This window comes from Centroberyx gerrardi, chromosome 16 (assembly GCF_048128805.1).
Source record: "Centroberyx gerrardi isolate f3 chromosome 16, fCenGer3.hap1.cur.20231027, whole genome shotgun sequence".
In the NCBI taxonomy this organism is placed as follows: domain Eukaryota; kingdom Metazoa; phylum Chordata; class Actinopteri; order Beryciformes; family Berycidae; genus Centroberyx; species Centroberyx gerrardi.
This window is the reverse complement of record NC_136012.1, coordinates 18,072,591-18,097,157: the sequence shown is the minus strand read 5'-3', so window position 1 is coordinate 18,097,157 and position 24,567 is coordinate 18,072,591. Positions and strand designations below refer to the sequence as shown.

Below are 24,567 nucleotides of genomic sequence, written 5' to 3'. Positions count from 1 at the left end.
GCAACTTCTGGACTGTCCTGGGTCAGTTGGCTAAGGCGCCTACCATGTAAAAACAATGTCTTGGGTTTGAAATGGAATCTTTGTTGCTTATGAAAGATGGGTTTGTTCAGTCCTTTCTGTCTCTTTTCACTGTGAACTGTCTAATAAAGCAGAAATGCCATGAAATTAATCTTTAAAAGGGCACTTCCCCACAAATGCTAGGGGGGCCGGGGGCATGATGCCCCCCGGGGGAGAAATTTTTGAAAATCTGCTTTTAAAAACTCATTTCTGGTGAGTTTTGTACGGTGGCATGTGCCCTTTCAAGGGAGAAAATGCAATATACTTGTATTTCTGACCTCTCACTGAGATTAATATGTAATCCAATCTAAAAATTACAGGTCTAAATTGAAATGTAATATTCCATTTTCCCCGACACTAAGAAAAAAATATGTTTCAATACAAGAAAAGAAAGCACTCACCCAGAAGTACTATTTCTAGATTATGCACTTGGTTTATACAAAATAGCTAGTGTTTGTTTTCATTAATTGAAATTTCCACTTTCTTTCTTTATTTACGTTAAGAATTCCAAGTGAATCTGCACTTGGCTGCTGAAAGTGGAGATGCATTTTGAGAATGACTTTATTGATAGTTCAATTTTATGGTGTAAAAGAATAGACAAATAAAATAGATTCAGACATAGGTTTACAGTTGTGTTTACAGGACCTAATAGTTGTTTCTCAATGCAGTTTGGCATCTCTCACAATTTTGGCAGTTTTTGTCCAAAGGATCTGCAGACTTTTTTCTGAACAGATTGGGTAACAGGAGGAAAGTGTCTTATGATTTTATGCAGAGGATGAAGACATTCATGTGGCCTTAAATATTCACTGCAGACCAGTATAAGCTGTTGAGGAGAGGTAAGGCATGTGTGCCAGGTTTGAATACTCTAAATAGAGTGGAAATACAGTGACATAGCTGCTCTTCAGACTGGTTATAAGCCCCTTTTAGATTATAGCTCCTCAGATGAACAGTGTTAGCAATGCACATTCAGAAACTCTATCTCTGAAACTCTCTCTCTCTCTCTTGCATAAGACAATAAAACTACAGCTGGTAGCCTTCCTTACTTCATGGCCACTGGGCAACTAGGTTGGTATTTCAAGGCTAGAGCATAATAAAGCTGGAATGAAAACAACTGGCATGCACAAAAACGAAAATATTGTTTGTTTTCTCCCTATATTATCATATTACAATTCATAACCAATGACAGATAGGCTGTCCAAAGCTACGCTTCCAGGTTATTAGCTGGGGATTATTCATTAAAATAATGGGTTGGGCTCTTTGTCTGGATTATAATGACGTTAATCCGACTTTCCTGGCTGAGACCTGGATATGTGGTCACTCGTTGGCTGGTCAAAGGCCTTTCAGGCTTTCATTGTGCTGCATCGACCAATTATATTTCAAATATATGTGTATGTGTAATTACTCCTCATCTGGTTATATAAGCCACAGAGGCAGAGAATGACGTCATCTTTGACATAATGATGGGACTCACGCAACAGTGTCACGGCATGTAGGATCCCAGATAACAGAGCCCAGGAGGTCCAGGAGCGCAGCAGACCTCTAACATATGACTCATAGCTGTGGGGATAAATATGTCATTAGTGGATTTCACAAAGGTTGCTCAATCTAGACACAGGGCTTTAATTAATGAATTTTCATTCTGCTTTCATGTCATTTTTAATGCTGTGTGGTCAAAGTGTGTTATCGAATAAAGAGATAATGGATTGAATGTTGTGCTGTGAGAAAGAGCATCCGCAATGATGCAACTTCCCATTCTTCAGTGTATGTCCGAACGGTTTGTAGCTAGAAATCAGCAGCTGTGTTTTCCTCTCTTGAGAAGTGATACCATCCCTTTGAGTGCTACTAGGAGAAGTCTTGTGTATAGTCATCCTTCTCTGAACTCGCCCACAGTGTTGTACTCTGAATACGCAAGCGTGAATTTGCATAATTTTCAACAATTCCCTCTCTACATTAATCTATACATGCTCTCTCAGCCACAATTGAGAGATGAGAGAAAACCTAGCACACACAATTACAGAGATAGATAGATAGACAGACAGACATTCCACTCACCTACAGCCTGAGGAAGAAGCAGGAGGCTCTGCTGTGACACCCAGCTGTATTGCACCTCTGATGGGGGGAAGCAGTGGTGTGTGTTACTATTCGTGGTGGATGTTATCACGGTGCGTTCGCCGGGCAGTGAGTCTTATCCGTCTTCTCCTCCGGCCCCTGGTGCTCTGATGTGCTAGTGGGACTGATAAGAAGGAGTGTGAGACACTCTCTGCTCAGGGTAATCTGTTGAGATGAAGCTTCGCTGCCTTCCCTGCGCCAACCGGGGGCTCGCTGGGGAGGAGGATGGAGAGAGAGGTCGCTGCAGGGACAGACGGCGGCAGACTCTATTTAGACTCTCGGCTCACAGAGGGCACTGTGGTATTGGAGATGGACCGGCAGGACTGGCACTTTACACCCATGTTTCAGGTTCAGCGGCATTGCATTTCATTCAGTTTCATCATATCCTTACAACTTGACAAGTATTTCACGAATTATTTGAAGGATTGTAGAGTGTCAGTTGGCTTGTGTCTGTGGCTGCTGTCACCCAATTCGCCTTTTTTTTTTGTTTTGTTTTCTTTTGTTTTGTTTCTCTCCTGAAAACCCAGACATCATTTGCCAGCTCAGCTCACTGTTTTTACACAATAACTAAACTCAGTGCCACTCATTTCCGCTGTGTTCTCCCCAGGAGGTCTTATGCACATCTTTGTTTCCTATCGCTTGCTGGGTGTCTTTATTTATCTCGCTGTTAAGCCTTTCTCCCCCCATTTCTATCTCCTCTGCCTCATTTTCTCTCTCTCTCCTCTCCCACTTGCTCAAGCTTAGTATGTCTCCAGGGTTTGGAGCCAAATAATAACTAGGCAATTTACTATTAGCTTCAATTTTATTTTACACCCTCTTCCCCTCTGTTTGTTTTGCTGTAGTGGATTTTCAGGGCTCAGTACCTGTGAAAAACAACCCTAAAGCTTTATGAACTCAGCAAGCTGTTACTGATCAGTACACCAGCGCTCAACAAAAAATAATCTTCATTTGCCCCTTTCAGCTGATAATAACACATCAATGTAGAGTGAATGAGCCCTTACCATGAGAATGAGTTAGAGAGAAAGGGAGAGATTGAGAAGGAGCAGGAGCAGGGAAAGAGACGTAAATGAGAGCAGCAGCTGCCCCTCGTGGGAGGTTTCTGCGTCAGTCAGTCAGTCAATTAAATTCAGTCGTCTTCCTCTTCCGAAGGTTGTAAAAACATCAATATTTCTGGGAAGCTGCACTTAACTCAGTTGCTGTATATTAAATCTTCTGGAAAATGCAAAGGAGCAAATCATTTGAACTTGTTTCATAATCACAGCAATTTCATGCGCTGACTTCTTGACTGACAGGTGGAAAATTGTTTTCTGTAAAACACACCTCTCGGGACAACCCTGTAAGTAAAGAGTTATATAAGGGCAACAAGACTCAACATCTGTAGAACAAAGATTGGTTATATCACATCTTTGAGAATTAACAGAGGAAAAAACTCCAAATCCCTATGAAATATTAAGGCACATGAAAAATACATGAGTGGGAAATGGAATGAGATTATAGTTTTAGCTTTTAGGCTCTGGTAATTCTGGCATTTCCTACACATACTCTGCCTAGCAAAAGAAGAAGAAAAAAAACATAAGCAAGGAAAAAAAAAACATGCTGACTATTATGTGAGCCCTGCTCTAGAATTTTCCATACAATGCATATTATGTAAATGTTTATGTCTGTATATCCACAGTATGTGGCACTGGGAATTAAAGTAACAATGTGACCGTGAGGGAGAGGAAAGAAAGACAGATGAAAGAATGAAAGAAAAAGAAACTAGAGAGAGAGAGAGAGAGAGAAAGAGAGAGAGAGAGAGAGAGAGAGAGAGAGAGAGAGAGATGAGGCCAGTCAGCCTGTGCTGGCAGTGATAAAGGGTAATGAGTTATAGCATTCACAGGTACACAGCCGTCACATGCATCACAGCTCCATCAGCTCTGCCTGATTCGTGACTGATTATTACAGACTGATCTCACTGAAGATCTCAAATCCTTGCACACTAGAGCGGCAATAGCTGCGCTTGACGTGTGCATTTGTTTATGTGCGTGTGTGTATGTGTATGTGTGTGTGTGTGTGTGTGTGTGTGTGCAAGTGTGTGTTTTTTTTTTGACACACCCTCAGGATTTGCATCTGCTCTTTTTCGGTGCTCCATGAAGACTCATTAGTCTGGCCAAGTGAAGGGCAGAATAACTGATTGGTCAGTGAGCGAAAGAGACAGAGAGAAAGAGAGAAAGAGGGAGAGATGGAGAGAGAGAGAGAGAGCGAGAGAGAGAGAGAGAGAGAGAGATACCATAGAGTGAAAGTGCCTGCTCCTCACGTCCCCATCTCTGAACAAGGCAAGCAGCCTTCGTTAATGAATTGGACTGTCCCATGCTAATGAATGGAGCCTGGAGATGGGTGAAAGGAAATGAAGGGAGTAGGGAGGTGTCAAACTACATGAACGATGAAGTAGCTCATATCAGGGCCTATATTACAGAGGCCTATTAGTTCTCCTGTCTCTACTGGCCATAGACGTAATGAGGCAGACTCCACAGACCAAATTGATGCTTACTCTATCCCACACAGTCGACTTCAGAATAAAGATCAGGCAGATGAAGGATGAACAGCCTTGCAGATGCATTGTACAATAGGCTGTTCTTCTTATAAAATGGACATGACTCAGGCACATATCTGTAGGAGAGTGTAAGGATTTTTCATTTTCTTTGGTGAAATCAATTTCACTTCAGTCAATTAAGGAATTGTTTTTTCTTTCTGCTTTGACAATTGCAGAGTTTATCATAAAAAATGTTCTCAGACCCAGTAATAAATTGCCACTTACTTTCAGTTTAATTGAAACTTGACTTCAACCTGGCATTGCACTGTACGTTTTATCATTTGCCGTGCCGCATTTACAATGCTTTCCAGCTAATGTACAGTATGTCAATGCATTAAATCTAGAAACGATATAGCAATTAAAAAGGCACAATACTCTGCTGTATGGAGGTGGTGCTATTACTGTGGTCACTGATCTTTGATAAACTAGCTTGACAATCATGATCAGTTAAAGGATCATGAAAGGAAAAGAAAGATTAAAAGGAAAGGAAAGATTTTTCACTTTTTGACTCTTTTTTTTTTGCCTCGGTCTTACAGTATCCAGAATATATTTTCCATGTTATAGCTTTGTTGTAATGTTTGCTTTATTATTTTGGAGGGAATGGTGATTCATAATAATTGTCGAATTCAGTCTTTAAAGTGATCAATTCGCATGCAAACTGTATTGCTCCTGCTTTGGTTCAAATACTTGTGCAAGAACTCAGTGGCAGTCATCAAAGTTATTACCCGAAAAGAACAGTGAAGCTATTGACTTGCAGAAAGTGGACAACACCAAATTCACAATGATGCATTATTGCTTTGGCTTCATGGGAATGTCGGAATGCAGGATTTCATAGATTTTCAAACTAAATGGAATCTTATGAACAGTGGAAGGCGTTGAGACTTTCAGTTATAAATCTTACGAAACACCATAGGCAGTAAACAACTAGAAAAGTTCTGAAAAACCTCAATAATTCTGGTATTTTCCATTACGCTACTACTCTCTCAGTACGACAATTACTGCAGTCAGTTTGACTTTTTTCCTACATGGCTGGATCTGTGTGTGACATTTTGACACCCTTTACCCTTATCATTCCTGACATGCACTGTGGGCGACAATCAGAGCGGAGTGATCATGGACAAAATCTCTCATTAGAGGAAGTGCTTCTTCCCAAGATGACAGAGAGGGCGAGGGAGAGAGCTGACCTTATTAACAAAGCCGTGTAGGTTAACTCTGTGTCGTGCCATCATTCAAATCATCCTTTCCCATCTTGTCTTGGCACTGAAGGGCTCATCAGGTCATTATTCCACTATGTCACGTCCTCTCCGCATGTGTGAAGACCATATTGCATTAAAGTGTTCTGCCAGATGTTTTGCTCATCAAATGGGAATGTTTCCTTTGTATGGGGCTAATTATGTCAAGAGTTTTGTGAGCGTGAAGTGCTTGCAGCTCCCCTCATTTAGGAGGAACACTGAGGTCAGGATGTGCAGGCTCGTGCCTAGACTCAAACAAGTTTCATCTGTTGGGCAGGCCGGACTTAGGTAATTTTTACCACCAAAAATGTAAAAATGTAAAAGTGGCCTTACGTTAGTGTGTCAAGGGTGAGCTCATACAGACATAGGCAATAGTCCACATCAGTGGAGTTATTTCCAGGTATCTGTTCTTCAGCCTTTCAATACAACAGAGATATCGATTCATCAGATAGAACGAGCCAGCGAGCCCTATAAGCCTGTCCATCAGCCTTGACTCTGAAGGCAATTAAAGGCCTATCCTGCCTCTGGGTAATTCATCTGTGTCCGCAGACAGGAAAGATGGAGTAGGACTATATGTTCAGTAGCTCCTCAAGGGAGAAGGGCTTATCATACCATAATGCAGTACCCACCCCTCCCCCACCCCCTCAATCCCACACCACCAACCATCCTGCCAACCAAAATCAAACGCCCACATCCCCATCTTTACTATATTTGCCGTGCCTGGAGGATGAAATATATGGAGCATGTTGATTACATACACAAGGGAATTGATGTGACAAAGAAGAAAGTCTGACACATTTTAAAAGTATATCTTAATATAAACATTTTATTCAGTGCATTTTGTGTATACAACAAATAATAAACAACTGGAAGGTATCAGACAGCCACATCGTCTGCCTGTACATGTTGTTTTATCAGATTTAGCCTGGTAGTTTGGAACACATGATCCAACATGGGTTAATACACATAGCCTACATCATGCAGCTCTAGACCAGAATTTCCCTGCTTTCTCCCATGCAACAGATAGGTTCACCTAATAAAAACCACCTCTGGAGGAAACCAAGAAAAGAAAGCCTCCCAGAAGCATGTACCAGAAAGAAGTTATGTAGCTGAAGGGAAAGAGTACATAGCCCACAAAAAGGGTCCTTTTTGTACATAATTGTGTTTGTACATGCCCTGTGCAAGAAAGGGAAGATGTTAATTTTTTGTATACTGTATATGTTTTTTTTCTATTTTTTTTTTTTCACTTTTACAAATATGACATATCCTATAAAATGTTAAGCCACCTAAAAGTCCACAGTATTCTTTTTTAAATATAGAAAATTGTCACCACAATAAGTTACTCAAACACATAACAAGCATCCTGGGAAGGGGCTCACACCATATTCCTATGGTGAACTGAATCAGTCAATTAAGTCCACAAAAGAGGATGGCGGGGGGAGTCGAAGTATGACACAAGCACAGGGGAGGAAACAGACCACGAAGACAGGAGACAGAGACAGTGTGACACAGTAGAAACAGAAGGGAACGGGGACACTGAACAGTCGTTTCATACCTCTTTCTTAGAGCGCATCAGCAAAAAGCACTAGAACACCGAGCACGCTGCCAACTCCCATGTGTTTAAAAATCCCTTCCTCTTTCCATTGTTTCTCTTTTCCTCAAAAACTTTGCTTTCTCTCATCGAAAAATGTACATAAAAAAAAAAAAAGTCCAGCTGTGCCTCTATACTGGCTTGGTTTTCAACGGCTTAAAGGGACACTCTTTCAGTTCTGTCTTTGGTGTGCTGGAACTCCTTTCAATGGTGAAACAGCAACAAAAACACAAATACTGAGGAGGGGGCGAGGGAAGAGAACGAGGGGGGAGAAAACAAAACCGATTAACAAATAAAAAGCTCTCAGCTAATTCAGAAAATTAGCAAAAGCAAGGTGCAGCTGTGGCATCTCAGAAAAACAAAACAAAAAAAACTGCAGGAGCCACGCTGTCCCTCATATTTCAGGTCAGCTGAACATAGGCTTTATTTTCCCATGCTAGAGAGCTCAGTCTCTGAGCGTGTGCACTAGGACGCAGGAGAGCTACCGTCTGGCTGGCTGCAACCCCAGCAGCGCTAGGCTGTGCCGCACCAGGGAGGTTTATAGGCTTCGTATTCACAGAAGCATGGATGAGACAGAGGACAGGGGTACTCTACTGTACCTCTGCAGCCTTGTAGACCAGCACCATTACTGGCTGCCCTGGACGCCTACCTGTCTACCTCCCTGTCCCTGTCTGACAGATGCACGAGTGGTTGGTGTCTACATGACCTAAGAAAACAAGTTATTGTCCACAGGAAATAAAGAAAAATAAAACAACTTAAAGATGAGCTAACTCGTATGTGGCCATTGCCAAAAGAGAGTGACCAAGAGAAGAAATAAATGTCAAGCCCAGAAAAGAAAGTCATTTTTCATTTTTTTTTTCAAGTCCAGGATGGTTTATGTGCCGTTATTTTCTTACTATTGATGTTGTGTTGCGAAGGAAACAAAGACTGACCGGGATGGTACCTATTGGATTGCGACAGGTGGTGGTGGGTGGGTGTGTGTGTGTGGTTTGTCGTCGTAGCTAGTCCTGAACCGCTGATTGGAGAGAGAAGTCTGCTTGGATTCACGCTCTGCTGGAGGTAAGGTTTCGTGGTTCTGCCCCAGGCCTGGGTCTGGTGGCCGGGCTACGTGGACTCATTCTGGCTCACGGCTTTGCCTCCGTTGAGCACAGCTGAGGCACTCCGGCTCTTGGTGGGCGTGCCGCTGCCGGAGCGGGAGAACTCTGTCAAGTCATGGAGGGACGGCTCTCTGTACATGGCCACTGCAGAAACACAGAAAGAGTGCCGATCAGACATACTGACGCATACATTAGACCGACGACAACGGAAAGCGGAACTGTGATTTATTGTCTATTATGAAACAACAAAATAGAATAAAATGAGTGTCCTTAGTTTCCTCCACAGTGGCTCATTTTAATGGCGAAACATTTCAGAATTCACACAGTATCCTGCAAACTGCAGAATCGAGGGAACGCAACCAGGTTGGCTTTGAGGGCAGAAAGTGTTCTTATGTCCACAGCATGGCATTATAAATTCAGGAGCTGCTAGTACTTTAGCTTTGCTGTGTATGCATCAATGGCCCATTCTGCATCTCAGCAGCCACTTTTCAGAAGAAATATCAGTAATCTGAGGTTCACAGTCTTTGGTTTCAGGATGCAGTCAACATCCTTCTGCCGAGAATGCTATTTGATGTCCGTTCCTTAGGGAGCGTGCGGCTGAAACAGCAAACCCAGTCCTTCAGACACTTCCCTTAGCCTAGCATTTTTAGTTACAGCAGCAATCCACAGAGCATCCCTATGTACACACATCAATCAATGGCAGGACTTCAATGGGAAACTGCTGATGATCGATACCTGGCTTGTTAGTGAAGGTATCGTGTAATTATAATGGTAGGCGGCTGACCTCAGGGGCATGGTATCACCTCAACACCACCGCTGTTTTTTCATTTTTACACCGCCATCTCCGTTAACAATCATCCATCTCTCCATATTTGTTCCATCTCTCCATCTATTTGTCCCTATCTTTTCAGTGACAGAAACGCACCACATGACAGACTATCACACTCGTGATAAAGGCGGCTCTTTGTGGTAATGCATCATGACTTCTAGGAGGGGTTTTAAGAGGATTTTCCTGTTTGGGTTTGAATGACACAGACTGCACTTGCACAATCGCTTCATCCAGAGGAAGACAGAAGGAGAGGCTGTGGGTTGAGACTCGCAGACTGGAACCAGATGGGGAGAGAGGAGTGGCTGCTGGAGACGCTGTTGCCAGTGCAGAGACAGCTTCTTAATTGGTGCCCTGTAACACCACTGCCTCTGAATCTTTATGAGCTGCTGGAACAAATTCTCCTTTATTTTCTCTCTCTCTTTCTCTCTCTCTCTCTCTCTCTCTCTCTCTCTCTCCCTTTCTTTCTTTTTTCCTTTGCAAAGCTGCAAAGCACTAGCTACATCTGGAATTTTGGTTACATAAAAGATTTAGTAAATATCGCGCATTACTGTATAATTTAAAGTTTGTGCAAACCAGCGAGAATGTTGAACATCTTTGGGTATTAGAGCTAACTTCCTCATTGAATTTAATTCTTTCATTTTGTATTTGCCTTTGGCCTTCATAAAATGTTATATTTGTGCTTTTGGATAAAATACACAAAAGGCAGCTGAAAGCCACAGTATCTCTTTGAGACATTAATATTCTCATCCAGCGTTCATCTATTCTTATTATTCTCTCTTACTCCTCTATTTCTCTCTCAGCATAAAGAAATCATTCTCTGGCTATTGCTCTTAAGTGTGTTTGAGACCCCCTGGATGGTCCGTTAAATGGAAGTGAAAAGCTATTATAGTGATCTCAGGGGGCAGACATGGATTCTTAATAAGCTGCTGGCTGGAGGAGCTCCACCAGCCACCCTAGAAGGGGCAGCATCACACTGGCAAATGAAGAATTTCACTCCAAAATGAGATATCCACCATTTCGCCTATTCTTACAAAATGATTGCTGGCATAAAATTTTAACTCACCAGGCTTTATAACGGTAGTTTTATCCAACTAATGAAAGTCTCTGCAATGAAGAAGAATGCCGTGGTGTGCAATATCCGTCTCCACATAGAATATGTACGGCTTCTTTTCCATTCCTCTGAAAAATTCAGCTCCACCACCATACTATATAATACTATACTGTAATTATAACAAAAGGTCTAGGCAATAATTCAATATTATCATTTATTGTCTTTTAATAGAATCATATTGGGATGAAATAAGGATACAATTCTGGGATCTAAAGTAATGATAAAAAACAAATATTAATTACAATCTCTCACAAAACTTAGACTGAGATTAGGGAGTACTATTTTTTATCTTACTTTATATTACCATGCAGTTCAATGTGATGAATATCAATGCTAGCAGATATCATTAAAGATCGATACTGAAATACTTTCTTATGATTATCCTGATATTAATTTTGTCTGTATCAGCCAGCCATAGATCATTTGACTGTACTGTATCTAATACTTACCATACTATAATACCATGCATTGCATTGGATTCACCAGTTATGATCCTTTCACTTGTCTATTTAGACACCGGTAATTACTTGACAGTGCTAGGAGGCACTAGCGATGTGCTGAGACAAAAAAAGGATGTAGTGAAACCACAAATGAGGCCAAATTTGACAGATCCAAACAATCAACAATCTAAATAAATTGCCCTCTTTTTTCATTGCTTGAGTATTTTGTGCTGCAAGCGGTTCCTTTCTCACTCAGACAGAATTTCATCTGAGTGCTCTCCTTTCATCCCACTGAAGTGAAAACAGACACACTCTCTCTCTCTCTCTCTCTTCTTTCTGTTGACAGGTAAATCTGTGTCTTGTTGGAGATGAAAGGACCGTGGCCTTTTCAACAGAGAGAACAGAACCATTTTTCCCCCTCTCCTCCCCTTCTCCTCTCTTCTCCACAGCCACGCTACACACACAGGCACATGGGCCTGGATGGGTGGGGTTCCTCCTGACTTCACTGTAAAATAAAGTGCCGGGTGCTTCTATTCAAAGTACATAACCATATCGTTCCTGCTGCCTCTGGCCACAGACAATGGCTGTGCCTCGTTCTATATTCGGTCTGCAGTGGAGTGTGACCAGCTGGAAGGAGCCACTGAATAGTGCGGTCCACGCCACCACCTCCAAGGAGGAAGCTAAATGGCAGGGAGGCAGCAATTCTCTTAGTCTTTAGAAAGAGAATACCCGCATGGACAGAGAGCATAGAGGGAATGGGGACATTTAATCACAGAGAAAACCTAGTGGTCTTCCTGGAAGGTGTCCCACTTTAACAAACAAGCCCCTTTGCCAAAGCTAGAAAAGTGACATTGCTGAATAATCGAGAAACTTTCTCAATAGATTGTGCAGGTACAGGAACTTTATCCTCAAAGTAAACTACTGCACTGTTCTGAAGCTTTAACAGCATGATGTGAAGGAGGATCTGGGCTGGCTCACCTTTCAGAGGTTTGGGGAGGAAGTGGGCTGCTGGCTTGTTCTTCTTGACATGGTTCCCCTTCATGATTTCTCCTTCTTTGTTCAGACCGAGGTACCAGCCCCTGCCCGACTGCTGCTGGCGGTAGATCATGGAGGAGTATGTCACATAATAGTTCTCAAACACCGACTCCTTGAACTTGCACTCCGGCGTAAAGTGTTCCTGGGGGGAAAAGAGAGACGCAGATACAGTGTATAATAGTTGTTGGACAGTAATCAACACGGTCCCGAGAGTCTTTTACATCCTCTTACGAAGAGACAGCGACTGAAACGTAATAGTTCATTACTTGAGAGTGCAACTTAATAACGGCACGGTGCGGCGCGCTGCACACCCAACACACACTCAAACACGAAAAAGAATCAAGGCTCTATCTCACGCCCCTGATTCAAGATTCCCATCTCTTGAGACTTTTCTAAATGTATTCATTCCATTTACTGTAGTGAATAATGTAGCTCTTTATGGCATAGATAACAGTGATATGACAGATACAGAGGAGCATTAATAAAACATACAGGCAAGATGAAGCGTATATTCTCATTTTACTCCCAGCTCTAAATTATGTATTAGGCAATTCATTATCTTTCAGAGGTTGGTGCCCTGTATTTAAGATTTTGTTCAGCATGATAAGCGATTACTATCATTTGAATTGTCATCATACTATTTAAGTGCTGACCTCTTTTTAAAGTACAGACAAAGAAAATAATTGAGGTGCTTTCACTAACAGGTTTAAATGCAATCTGTGTGTACCTGCATGGTGTATGTATGTGTGTGTGTTGTGCTTTTTTTTATATATGATATCCAGGTACTCCCATGTCCCATTCGCTAATGAGCTGACTGTTCTACGGAGCATGGCTCTAAGGGGGAACTTGGAGACTCTTTAGAGACGCTTGGTTTCGTCGTTCATCTTCCTGACTCCATACTGTACAATAGTTCACTCTCCCTTTTTTTCTCTCCACTGCCTATGTTTGGTTTAGATTCCAGTGCCTATATAGGATTTGGCCATTAATGCTACACTAGCGTGGCTGACGTTTATTTCCCTTGAGGCAGGCTGGTGTGTGTGTGCGTATGTGCGCGCGTGTGTTCTGCACCTTAGTTTGTCCAATTTGTGGAGCTGCTTGGTGGTGAGTCTACAGAGCAGAATCTAATCAGTTAGGAGAAGAGAGCGTCCCCCCTGAGAGAGGAGGGACAGTGTGTGCATGGGGGAGAGGCATTACTGGGGCAACTGAAGCTACTCGGCAGAGCATCGTTCCTGCCATGCTCTCATTTCTTCTAACTGCATTCGATCTGCTTTCTGATTTTTATTCCCTTGTTAGCACAGAATATGCACTCTGTCTGCAAATGAAAACATATGCAAACATCGCACACCCACACAACTATATTATGTGAGCACATGGACACACACACATTTGAAAATGCCAATAAGTTAAACTAATGGGAATTGCAAAGAGAGATTCCTTGGAGAGAGAGGGATGGGTGCCTCTGTCAGACTGAGGCAGGTCAAGCCAGCATCAGTCCTACTTTGGCTAAAAGAACTTCACCTGGGTGGGTGTCAGTGGCAAGACAGATGACGTGTCCCTGGGGCCGAAGACCCGCTGTGAGATCATGACAAACAACATGTCACTGTCACGCAGGCAGTCATCAATAACGGCCTCTCCGCTTTTCATAACAGTGTCACTCTCCATGTGCGGGGGCAATACGGCTTCACAAGACCGAGTGAGGTTTGTGTCTGGTGATGTGCTTTTGAGTTGAAGCATTTGCAAACAATGAAACAGATAAAAACCATGCAATGTAAAAAGAGTGAACTTTATTCTGAAAATGTTACAAGAAATGTCCATTAATTCTGAGCTTGCTAAAAGAGCAACCTATCATTGAATCCTACCACACCCTATCATGCCTTTTCTCAGCCACAGCGATTCCATCCTGGACGCAGAATCTCAGCCCTAACCTACAGTAGTTCACAACCACACTCATCATGGACTCAGTCATCCCTCCATCATCCTCTCTCACCCATGCCTTGCCTTGCACAGACAACGCCAGACAAAAAGCGGTAACAGAAACAAAGCTGATGTCACAGGAGGCTGGTGACATGCCGCCTCTATGGGGATACATCCTGTTGGCTCAGCCTCGGTTCTTAGCTAAGCTGCAAACTAACAGGAGGGGACCAACACTCCATTTGTCTAAATGCTAAGCGCACCAGGAGGGCTGGAGAAGCGGCCGGGGGCAGACGATGTGGCTGCTCAGTAAAAACTGAAGACTCCCAAATGCTACTTACTTTGTAAAAGAAATCACAAAGAAGATCTTGAAATGAAGAGGTTGAAGGATTGGTTATAAAGTGAACGAGAAGTGACATGTGCACTTGTACACTATTCCTCTGTTCACATAGATTTGTGGTAGTGTTTTGTCCCAAAGGCTTTTTGAAAAAATTAGACATGGTATATTTATGTGTAACCCTTCCTAATCTTTGTGAAAGCACTGTGATGTTTCCATGGTAACCATGCAATATATATATATAAATAAAAGAATATATATATATATATATATATATATATATACCGTATTTCCTCTAATAGTGGCCCGGGCCTTTATTTACCTCAACTGCAGAGGGTACCAGGCCTTTATTGGAAGCAGGCTTATATTAGAGACAGGCCTTTATTTCTAATTCCCTCTGTTTGATAAGTATATTTGCTCATATTTTAGTACGAAGCCTCCTTGTTTTCTGATCTGCTTCTGTTGGGGTACGTTAGGTAGCCGTTTTTTTGTTACTGCAATGCATTACGATAATTACGGTAATCGACGACGGCATGCTCCAGAGACTTCCGCCGGCCGAGCCATCTTGTGGCACTTGTACGTTACTACAAACTACAGTTACAAACAGGCACCAGGAGTTTACCGGTATCCACCGTTGTTTGCATGTAAGCTGAAGCTAACTGAAGCTAACTGAACCTGGGCGCCGATGTGTTCCCGGTGATCCGGCCGAGATTTCGGCGGGGGTCCGGGGCTTGGATCGGAAGGATCAATGCGGGCCGTGGGCGCGGTGGAGAGGCAGCGGCGGAGAGAGGAGACGGACACGGTGCAGCTATATACTAGGTTTTGACCTAGTCTTGTTTCCTTTGTTTTTTCCCCCGGCCTGTATTTGAGACCGGCCTTTATTTGTTCGTGTCGACGACGGCCCCGGCCATTATCGGAGACCCGGCTTTTAATTGACTACAGGCCACTATTAGAGGAAATACGGTATGTTTCTTTTTTTTTTTTTTTTTTTTTTTTTTTTAATTTGTTGTTTTTTTCTGATCTCATACACACTTGAACTGTTTCAGTTCCTCCAATTGGTCAAATATGCTTAAATCCCAGGGTTGTGACATTATTTTCCTTTGATCCACCTAGGACCTGATTTTGGAAATGGTTAAAAAATAACTATTTTTTCACGACAAATCATATCTACTGACAAAGGGTTCTTATGGACTTAGAATGAGGGTTCTCTCAACAATAGTGAAGTAGATTTGGAAGAGATAAGGCAATAAGATACACAGCACAATATGAAATCCACAGACCATTCACCAGAAGATCAACACCTTTATACACGATATTGAAATATTGTCATTTATTAAACAAAAACACATTTTGAGAGGGCATTCTTTGAGGCTGTGCCTCATACCTATTGCATCTAATTTGTACCCATAATCATAGTATAGAATGTCTTAAATGGTATTATGGCTTTCATACAACAATTACCAAAGCATGTGCACAGTACATCAACGGTAAAAAAACAGTAGAAAACAGGAAAGATTGCTAACTACCTCCCTAGGTACCACAACAGTTGGCATAGCAACCAACAAAGCCCAATGAGCCGTGCTTTATTGGAATTACATGGTTGGAGCACGTCTTTGACCAATGCATGTATGGTTAAATATGTCGCCTTTAGGTAGAACCTTTCCAAAGGTGAGAAATTTCATGTCTAATCATACACAGTTTGCATTCTAAGAAAAAAATGCAAAAAAGGCTTCTACATGAAAACAAATGCAACACATTTTTTGAGTATAGGGTGAGGTTCTAGAAAATGTTGTAAGGCAACAGAGATCCTTTTACTCAGCTCTTTTCGATTTGATTCAGCAGTGTTGAAATGCGTATCTGTAGTCACTAATAGTTTATCTGGTTTTCAATAGTCAGCTCTGAGCTGACGCCATGGAAATCAATGTCTATCAGAGGCCATGTCTGCACTTAGCTTTGTCTTTGATCTCAGCCTCAGCCCTAGACAAGCCTAGGGATATCTAGACTGCCTGTGTGTGTGTGTGTGTGTGTGTGTGTGTGTGTGTGTGTGTCTGCCTACCAGCCAATGTCTCCCATTTGTCTTATTTCAACTGCTCTGTGCCTCAACTGCCTATCTCTATCTCTTGTAGCTGGACATCTTTCCTCTGTGTCTGGAAATTGCAATTATTATTTTGCGTCCTCATGTTTGGATCTAGACTCAATGTCAAGGTCTTGAGCATGCAAGTGAGCTCAGATCATCATCTCGCCATTGTGCTTCACACTGTGTCCTGTGTCCATGTGTCTTGTAAAAAGTAACTGTGGGGAAACGAGGATTCTCTGAGTGTCTGGCCTTCCTGCCATCCGATCCGTATGAATAGCCTCATGAACACACTCTCCCAGACAAGCGGAGCCTCTTCACAGTTTAAAAAGATTACCAGGAGACTCGCTGCCGCTTACATAACCGGTCTGCTGGCATTGAACAGCTAATGCAGAGGGTTTGAAGGTCAGCTTAATTAGAATCAATTGAGCCCTCAGACCCGAATGCAAATCTGCTTTCTGTATTTGGTGAGGGATTGGATTAAAGGTGTAATTTTATCTGGCGAGAGATAATTAACTACAATTATAATGATGACATTCATGAAAAAATTTCACGGGATGCAGAGTTGAGCCAGAGAGATTCATGTTTGAGCTGGATAGCGGTGAGCTAAATAGCAATTTTCTCCAAGTATTAAACTGTATAGTATTGTCTATATATGTAAATTGTGTCATCTCGTATTCTCATGATTAACCCTGACTAAAACTTAAAAAGCCCATGTATCATCACAGATCACACAGCTTTCCTCTTAGTCTAACAGCAGATTTTACCCTGCCTATCTGTGGTTTCATCTCCACCTTTAGCACTCAGTAAAAAACAAAAAAACAACAGAATTTGTGAGAACATGAAGAACAGGAAGAGTAGTATAGCAGCATAATATATTAATAGTATTTTCATGCTCCTAACCTTGCTTTATTTCTTCTTTCTGTGCTTTGGCCACACATTAAGCTTAGCGTCAGGATAGGGCATTTGTCTAGACTGTGGAGGAGACCGGTTATTCTAAAAGGGCAAAACATTAAACCAATACCTTCGAAACATCCCATTCTCCCTGCTTACTTAATAATATAAGTCATATTTTGTCTCTCTTTCATTGCTCCCTCCATCTCTCTCTCTCTCACATTCTTATTATTTCCATCACTGTCCATCCCCTTCGCAACCTCAACCTCTTGCTATATTTCTTTCTCTCTTCCTCCCTCTCGCTGCCTGACTCTCTCTCTCTCTCTCTCTCTCTCTCTCTCTCTCTCCCTCCGGTCAGCCTGATTAGCAGCAGCAGTCTCAGGGAGGCTGGGCAGCATCCATCTCAGGGCTGAGTAATGCGCTAGCAGCAGTTGGTGGCTAAATAATGGGCTGCTCAGCTCTTCAGCCAGGAGTTCTGTTCTACCTCTAATAATGAGCTTATGTGGATTTGGCCGGCCACAGTCACCCTGGAGAGGACTAACAGAGTCTATTGATGACAAACGCACACAGATAGACGCAGACACACTGAGAGCCAAGATGGAGGAGAGGCTGCTGGCCAGTACTATTGTATTAGAGTGGGTCTACAGGAAAGAGACTCCCTCAGACTGACGCAAGGAGGGGCCAAAATGGCAGGGGAACCCCATTTCTATTATAACAGGACTGTGATAGACAGAAACATCCAGATTCTTTTGAATGGGATCCAACAGTGCCTCCTTCAGTCAATAGCATAGCTTTTGTTCACTGAAACCAATCTCCCGGTGGTGAAGAAAAAAAAAAAAAAAAAAAAAAAATCAGCACTTTAATCACGACTCCAGTGCCAGACGGAGCAAGGGAAAATCATTTTAGAAATAGAAAAAGAGGAAGCTATCTGCATAGAAATGATTTGTTGTGTCATACCCCCCCCAATGTCTCCATGGTGGTTTGGCTAAATGGACTTTTAATGATCCCATTATACTACTCGGGCTTTTCCTTGAAAAACGCAACCATGACGAGTCCTTGTCCAAATGATGCACAGCTGGCAGCCTTCACTAGCGTTCTATGTCCAGGCAAGTGGTTTTGTAAAAGCGGACATTATTACAGCTCAGCCTTAGTGTAAATATGCTGTGGGGAGTTGCAGTAATACAGCAGCCCCCTTCATATACAGCCAATTATGCTGAAGGAGAATGAGATGAAAGGCTCTGCTGCTGTCGCTGTGTTTGAGATAGATTCGGAAGTAGCTCATTGTGGAAAAATAGGAACAACCTCATGTGCTTTGTGTACTTAAACATGTGAAAATACACACGCACATGCACACAGACACACAGATACACACACACACACACACACACACAGTACATTACCCCTGCTGTGCATGCCTCTTGGCTGTTCCCTAGACTCTCTCCTATCTCATATATCAAGGATTGGGTAGTGCAGTCACGTTGCTGGGAGCTCTGTGACGCATTTCTCCTCATTTTTATGGGAGTGGCACAGGGAAACCCCGCAGTAACCCCCCTCCCCACCCCACTTTTCTGAAGCTCCCCTCCCCCACAGGGTATTCCCTATCTGGGTAGGACCATGTGTGTTTGTGTGTGTGTGTGTGTGTGTGTGTGTGTGTGTGTGTGTGTGTGTGTGTGTGTGTGTGTGTCCTTGTGTGGGAGAGTATAGCGTAGGTAAAGAGAAGACATGATGGTGAATGAGAGGGAGGCAGACAATAGGTGTGTGTAGGTGTGTATAGGGACCTCTTTGTATTGTGTCAGTTCTCTGTGAATGAGTATTATTCTTTCATGTTTTATGTTTTAAAATAAAAAGTGTGTGGTCAGGTGTGTGCGAGAAATGTGGTAATTCATTCAATTGCTTTACTTGTGTGCTGCTTCCATTTTCTTTCTTACTCCACTCCCCTTAGCTTCTATTTTCTTCGCGTCATCTTTTTCCACTTTTCATTCTTCAACTGTTTGTCTTACCTCATACTATAGAAAGAATTTGAATGATAGACAGCAGAGGAAGAAAGACAATGAATAGTAAGATAAGATAAGATAAGTAAGATAGAGTGGATTGAATGCTAAAGGATCTTTCACTTTCATCTGCCAGCCTTTTTTTATTTATATACTTTTGTCTCCTCCTGCCCATTATTTCATTTTTCATTTCAGGTGTTTAGCTGACACTCGTATGCAGAGTGTCTTACAAATTAGTGAGTATGTGGGACACAAGGCTGTTGCAGGGATCAAACTTGTAGTTATAGTATGGTCTTGGCCATCCTGCCACCCCATGAACCAATTAATACTTTATCCTAGATTCCACTGTATGATCATTTTAAAGAATAGAATCTAACCAAATGAAACTTGTATCTATAGCACCCATATCTGAAATTCCTGAAATGATAAGAACTTATTTTAGCTTCTTTAGTGGGAAGTGGGGAAAAACGACCAATTAAACCTACTGATTTTGACATCAAGATTTATTTTTTGTAAATCACAACGTTGGTTTGAATTTGGTCAAAATCTTCACTATCTCTGTCTCCCCTCCCAATGATATCCCTTCTTGCACATCCACAAACCCATTCACACTTGCCTTTCTATATCAAGTGCATTTTGTCTCGTGGGACCAGGGCAGGGAGAGGCGGAGGAGAGTCGTGTGATTTACAGCAGAGGGGGGAATCCCGGCTCATGTTAAAGCAGCATTGCCTTAGCGCTTTACAATCCAATAACTGCATGCAGGGTGGAGACATTTACCGGCTGACGCGAGCGTTCAGTGTAACATACTGCAGGAGGGTTCCCTGCACGTTTATAATATCCACGCATGTAACACACACAGACACACGCACACACAACTCATCCGGGAAACCTCTTGTACTCACACAACTATACAATTCAGCAACGGATAACTGTGAACTAAATATTCCATCATTGTTGCAGCCATGTCAAGAAAACACTATCAATTACAATGTACTCTCAAACAGCAATCTGTTGGCTTCAGGGGAGTAATTATACCCAATGTTTTCCTGATCCGATCAGCGGGAGGAGAAATACTAGCATAATGGATCTGATCTCCTCCGTAAAGATATTGGCTAGGTCCTTCACAAGACAAGCCAAATCAATGCTGCACTCCGTCCCGTGTGGATTCAGCAGCCATATCTGAACTAAAATGACACCAATTATGCCAATAGCATCAGGGCTGAGTGCTGTTCTAGTTTCTTTGCAGCCACATCAGTGCTTGTGAGACTCACAAAAGCTAATGCTACGGCTGGGCTGTGGAGACAAATCCCCCTAAATGCTGCTTTTCAATGTCCCAGTCTTTTCACTGGAGTGGAAGTGGATTAGAAGGCACCTTTTTCTTTAGCTCAAGATAAAGTACGCTCTTACAGTGCTCATTTGTTTGGGAATAATTTGGAGAGCTTTAAGCTAGTGGAAAAGACCCTTGCAAATACCAAACACAAACACACACATGCAAGAGGGGGCATGCGCAAGCCAGCACCACACACACACACACACACACACACACACACACACACACACACACAGGCTAGTTAATGACACAGCTCAATGGAGAGAGACCTTACGGCAATGGTTATTTACCAAAGGCATTGCGCTTACTAAATGGTTGAAGAGGCATGGGTGTGAGCCAAATACATATCTAACAGGAGCTTACTAAAATATAAATACATACAGTACAATGCCATACACACTCCTTTTTTTCTGCCTGTCTCTTTTCCTTTCTCTATTTCTCTCACACAAACATACAAAGGCTAAGATTATGTTGTTAAGAATACAATATACTCTTACACAACTTCTGCATTATATAACGTCTCAATGATTTTGCAAAAGCCCTATTTTGAAGCTAGAATTTACATCTAAATTTAGACTGCTAAACGGGAGAGAAAGACTTTTTCTTTTTACCTCATCATGTAACTACTGCCAGACAGCGGCCACCTCTTTTGTCTTCTCCTGTGCATTATTTAGATTATATTTTTCATTTCAGACATTTAGCTGGCACTCTTACATAGAGGGCCTTATAAATGAGTTAGCATGTAGGGGGTTTGGTGTCATACGCAGGAACTACTTCAACAGGACACAAGGCTGTTACGGGGATCAAACTTGTTAACTTTAAGTTACAAACAGTCTCTTTAACCACCAGGCCTTCCTGATGCCCCGAGAATCTCTCCATCCCAAGAGCATTTTACATACACACACACACACACACACACACACACACCCATCGCAGTCCAGACGGGACTAGACTGCAGCCTCAGTGAGTCACACTAATCCCAGTGACCCACCAGGAAATTAATAACTGCACTTCAAAGGCGCCTCATGAAATATATAAAGACCACTTAGCTCAGGATCTAAAAATGAACCTTAGATCTGAAAACATATCAAGAAATTTAATTTTCCAGATTCAATAGAAATATTCGCTGCATTTCCACAGAAATATGAGAGGATATGTTAAGGTGGTAATTGTGTGCTATTGTGGATGATCTTAGTTTGTGATGACAACACAATTTTTTTTCCCTTTCTCATGGTTTGCTTTAGACCAGCTGTATTTTACAGCTGAGAAAGGAAGACACTTTGAGCAGTTTTGAAGTAGAGGGAAAAACTGCAAAAGTAGAGGGGCAAAAGAGAGAAGAGAGGATAGAGTAAAATACATGTTTAATTGATTCTCCCTCTCCCACACACTGTGACACTGATGGATGAATACATTTTCACTGGTGCATTCTGCCTCACCCACACATATGCACTCTTTTTCTCACTCCTCATTTCCCAATCACTCTCCCCCCTCTCTCTCTCTCTCTCTCTTTCTTGGCATGTGTGTGTCTCTCTCTCATATGTACAGAATACACAGTTATGTACAAACAGATGCACAGAGACATGTGAAGCAACCCAAAGGCCAAACACTAAAATCCACCGAAATTAAGGCTAAGGGAAAAAAAATCAGATTAGAGTAGATTAGACTAAAACATACAGAAAAAATGTATAATTTAATGTGTCTAAAATCTAAATGGAGTATAAAAATGTATAGTGCCAGCATATGCATTTAATGCATTATAGTACACCCACTCAAGTCTCTCCATTCAAACACGTGCACGCACTTATGCACACACACACATGGACAAAGAAGAATGGGAGACAGTCGGATCCCAGCGGCAGCGCTCCATCCCCCTACCTAGAACGCATCATGTATTGTTTCTCCACCATTGATTGGGAATCTCCCTGCAATGCCGGCCTGCCATTGGCTGGTTGTAGTGTGTAGCTTCAAGGCAGCGCTTTACCATAGCAGCAATCGCAGCAAGAAAGACAGGCACTATTAGGCAGCCAGCTACACGTTCAATTCAATTCACCCTCTAATTTAGTTGAAATAGAAAGCGCTACACCCCCTTCCCCCAACTGCATTCTTCCAATTTAACAGGCTAGAGGCAAACTGAACACTCCTAGAAGATGTACTGTATTTCACATGAGAGCTTGGGTTTTAAAGGGTATAGATGATATCCAAGCCAGTTAGCAATATTCTTCTCAGATCACTGGTTTTATATTCTTGAACATCAGATTAAAGGTTAACACCACCATGAATACCACCATAAAAAAAACCCAAACGAATATAAAAGGCAAAATCAAGGCTCGTTAAAACCTCAAAGTTTCTTGAAGCGTCTTCATGTGGTAATGAGAGAGGGAGGCCACAGCCGAGCCATGAGGGGTTCAGTCCATGGGGAAATATTTCAAAGCATTATACTCTATAATGTAACCTTCCCTTTATATTCTCTCTACTATAACCCAAAGCCAGAAAGAAAGGCTTTTTGGCTTTACTCTGTGATTCACAGTGCACATAGCATTTCAGAGGGATTGCTTCGTGTTTCTATCAGAGTTGGGTCAAGCAGTATTTGCAAATAATTCTTAGCTTTTGCTTTAGTCCGCGTGGAATACAAGATTGGTGGAGTTTGCCACATAGCATAGACTGTGGCATAGGATAACATGCTGCAAAGTTGAGAAAAGAAGTCTTTGAAAGTTAATTTAATTTTTTTTTTTGACTAACAATTCACCTGACCAAAACCACACCCATCTGGTACTCACAGCAGGTTAAAGCCAACATTACAAAGTATTTGCAGATGACTGAGGTGAAGAGCTCTAAACTAGCAAACAGGCAACACAGCCTCTGTTGCTAGACTCCACTTGTAGAGCCTTAACCAACGAGATTCATCTTTATTAAATTAAACCTGCAGCTTGCTTCATACGCTTAATTACTGACAGCCAAGCTCACATCATTAAAATCACTCACTGGGAACTGTGGACTGGTGGGGAGCCGTGTTAAATACAGTGTGTGTATGTGTATGTGGGGAAGGGTTGAAGGAGTATGTTTTATTTCAATTATATTTGTATATTCTCCTAAGGCGCGCTCAGCTGGGGCAATCCCCACGGATATGTTTTCAAACCACTGCTAGTGCTCATTAAATTGTAATTACAGACAGACCAAACTACATTCTCAACAGGCTACGGTGAGTAGGCTGTCATTGTTTTGATCTTACAAAGGCTACATTGGATTGGTACTTTTTCTTACCAGGAAGCACATATTTATATTCAATTAATAAAGTGGTTAAAGCATAGATTTAGAGAGATTGACACATATCTCTATACAGCAGATCAATTGATTCTAATTATTATTACCTGCTGAACCACAGGTAATGTAGCCTGCTTAAAACCACAGATTATCTGGGTTCCTTCAGGTTATGTCAGTTTCACACTTTCTATTTCAAACTAATAAATAAAACCTATTCCAGTGTTTCACTATTGTAAATGCAAATTGATAGGCCTACAAATAAAGCTAAGTATAAAACTCAGTATTGGCACTGATAATGAAAATTGCTCCCATTCCTGAATGTAACAGATTTCAGAATGGCATTCAAATGTTAAATATACTACCACTAATAATATAATGTGACATATTGATCCCTGTAGGGAAATTCGCTCTCTGCTTTCCCTCCTATACAGGGAGGTCAGAGGTCAGGTTCAGCTACAGATCAGCGCCTTGGAGCTGGTAGGGATTCAGTGTCTTGCTCAAGGACACTTCAGCAGAGCGGATGCTTGCCGACACAGGGGCTTGACCCCGGATCCTTTGGTTGAAGGGTGGTTTCCCTGCTCCCTTCACAACACTGCTGTCACAGTAATAGATTATTTGTTGGCAGCGACTGGAGAATAAACAGCTACAAGATCCTTGAGTTGTGCGCATCCCTTGCTGTTCTCTGAGCTTGTTTCC

The 24,567-nt window shown here is 42.1% G+C and overlaps 1 protein-coding gene across 3 annotated transcripts in view; it reads right to left on the bottom strand.

The window, feature by feature from the left end:
- Positions 1-8,558: 8,558 nt before the first annotated feature.
- Positions 8,559-24,567, bottom strand: part of fgf13a (fibroblast growth factor 13a) — a 54,088-nt gene continuing 38,079 nt past the window's right edge. For all 3 annotated transcript variants that reach the window (XM_071917089.2, XM_071917088.2, XM_071917087.2), the window contains exons 4-5: positions 12,017-12,215; positions 8,559-8,802 (exon numbers count right to left, since the gene is read on the bottom strand). In XM_071917089.2, the coding sequence (XP_071773190.1) occupies positions 8,666-8,802; positions 12,017-12,215 (336 nt within the window). In that variant the 3' untranslated portion in view covers positions 8,559-8,665. The remainder of the gene's footprint in view (positions 8,803-12,016; positions 12,216-24,567) is intronic.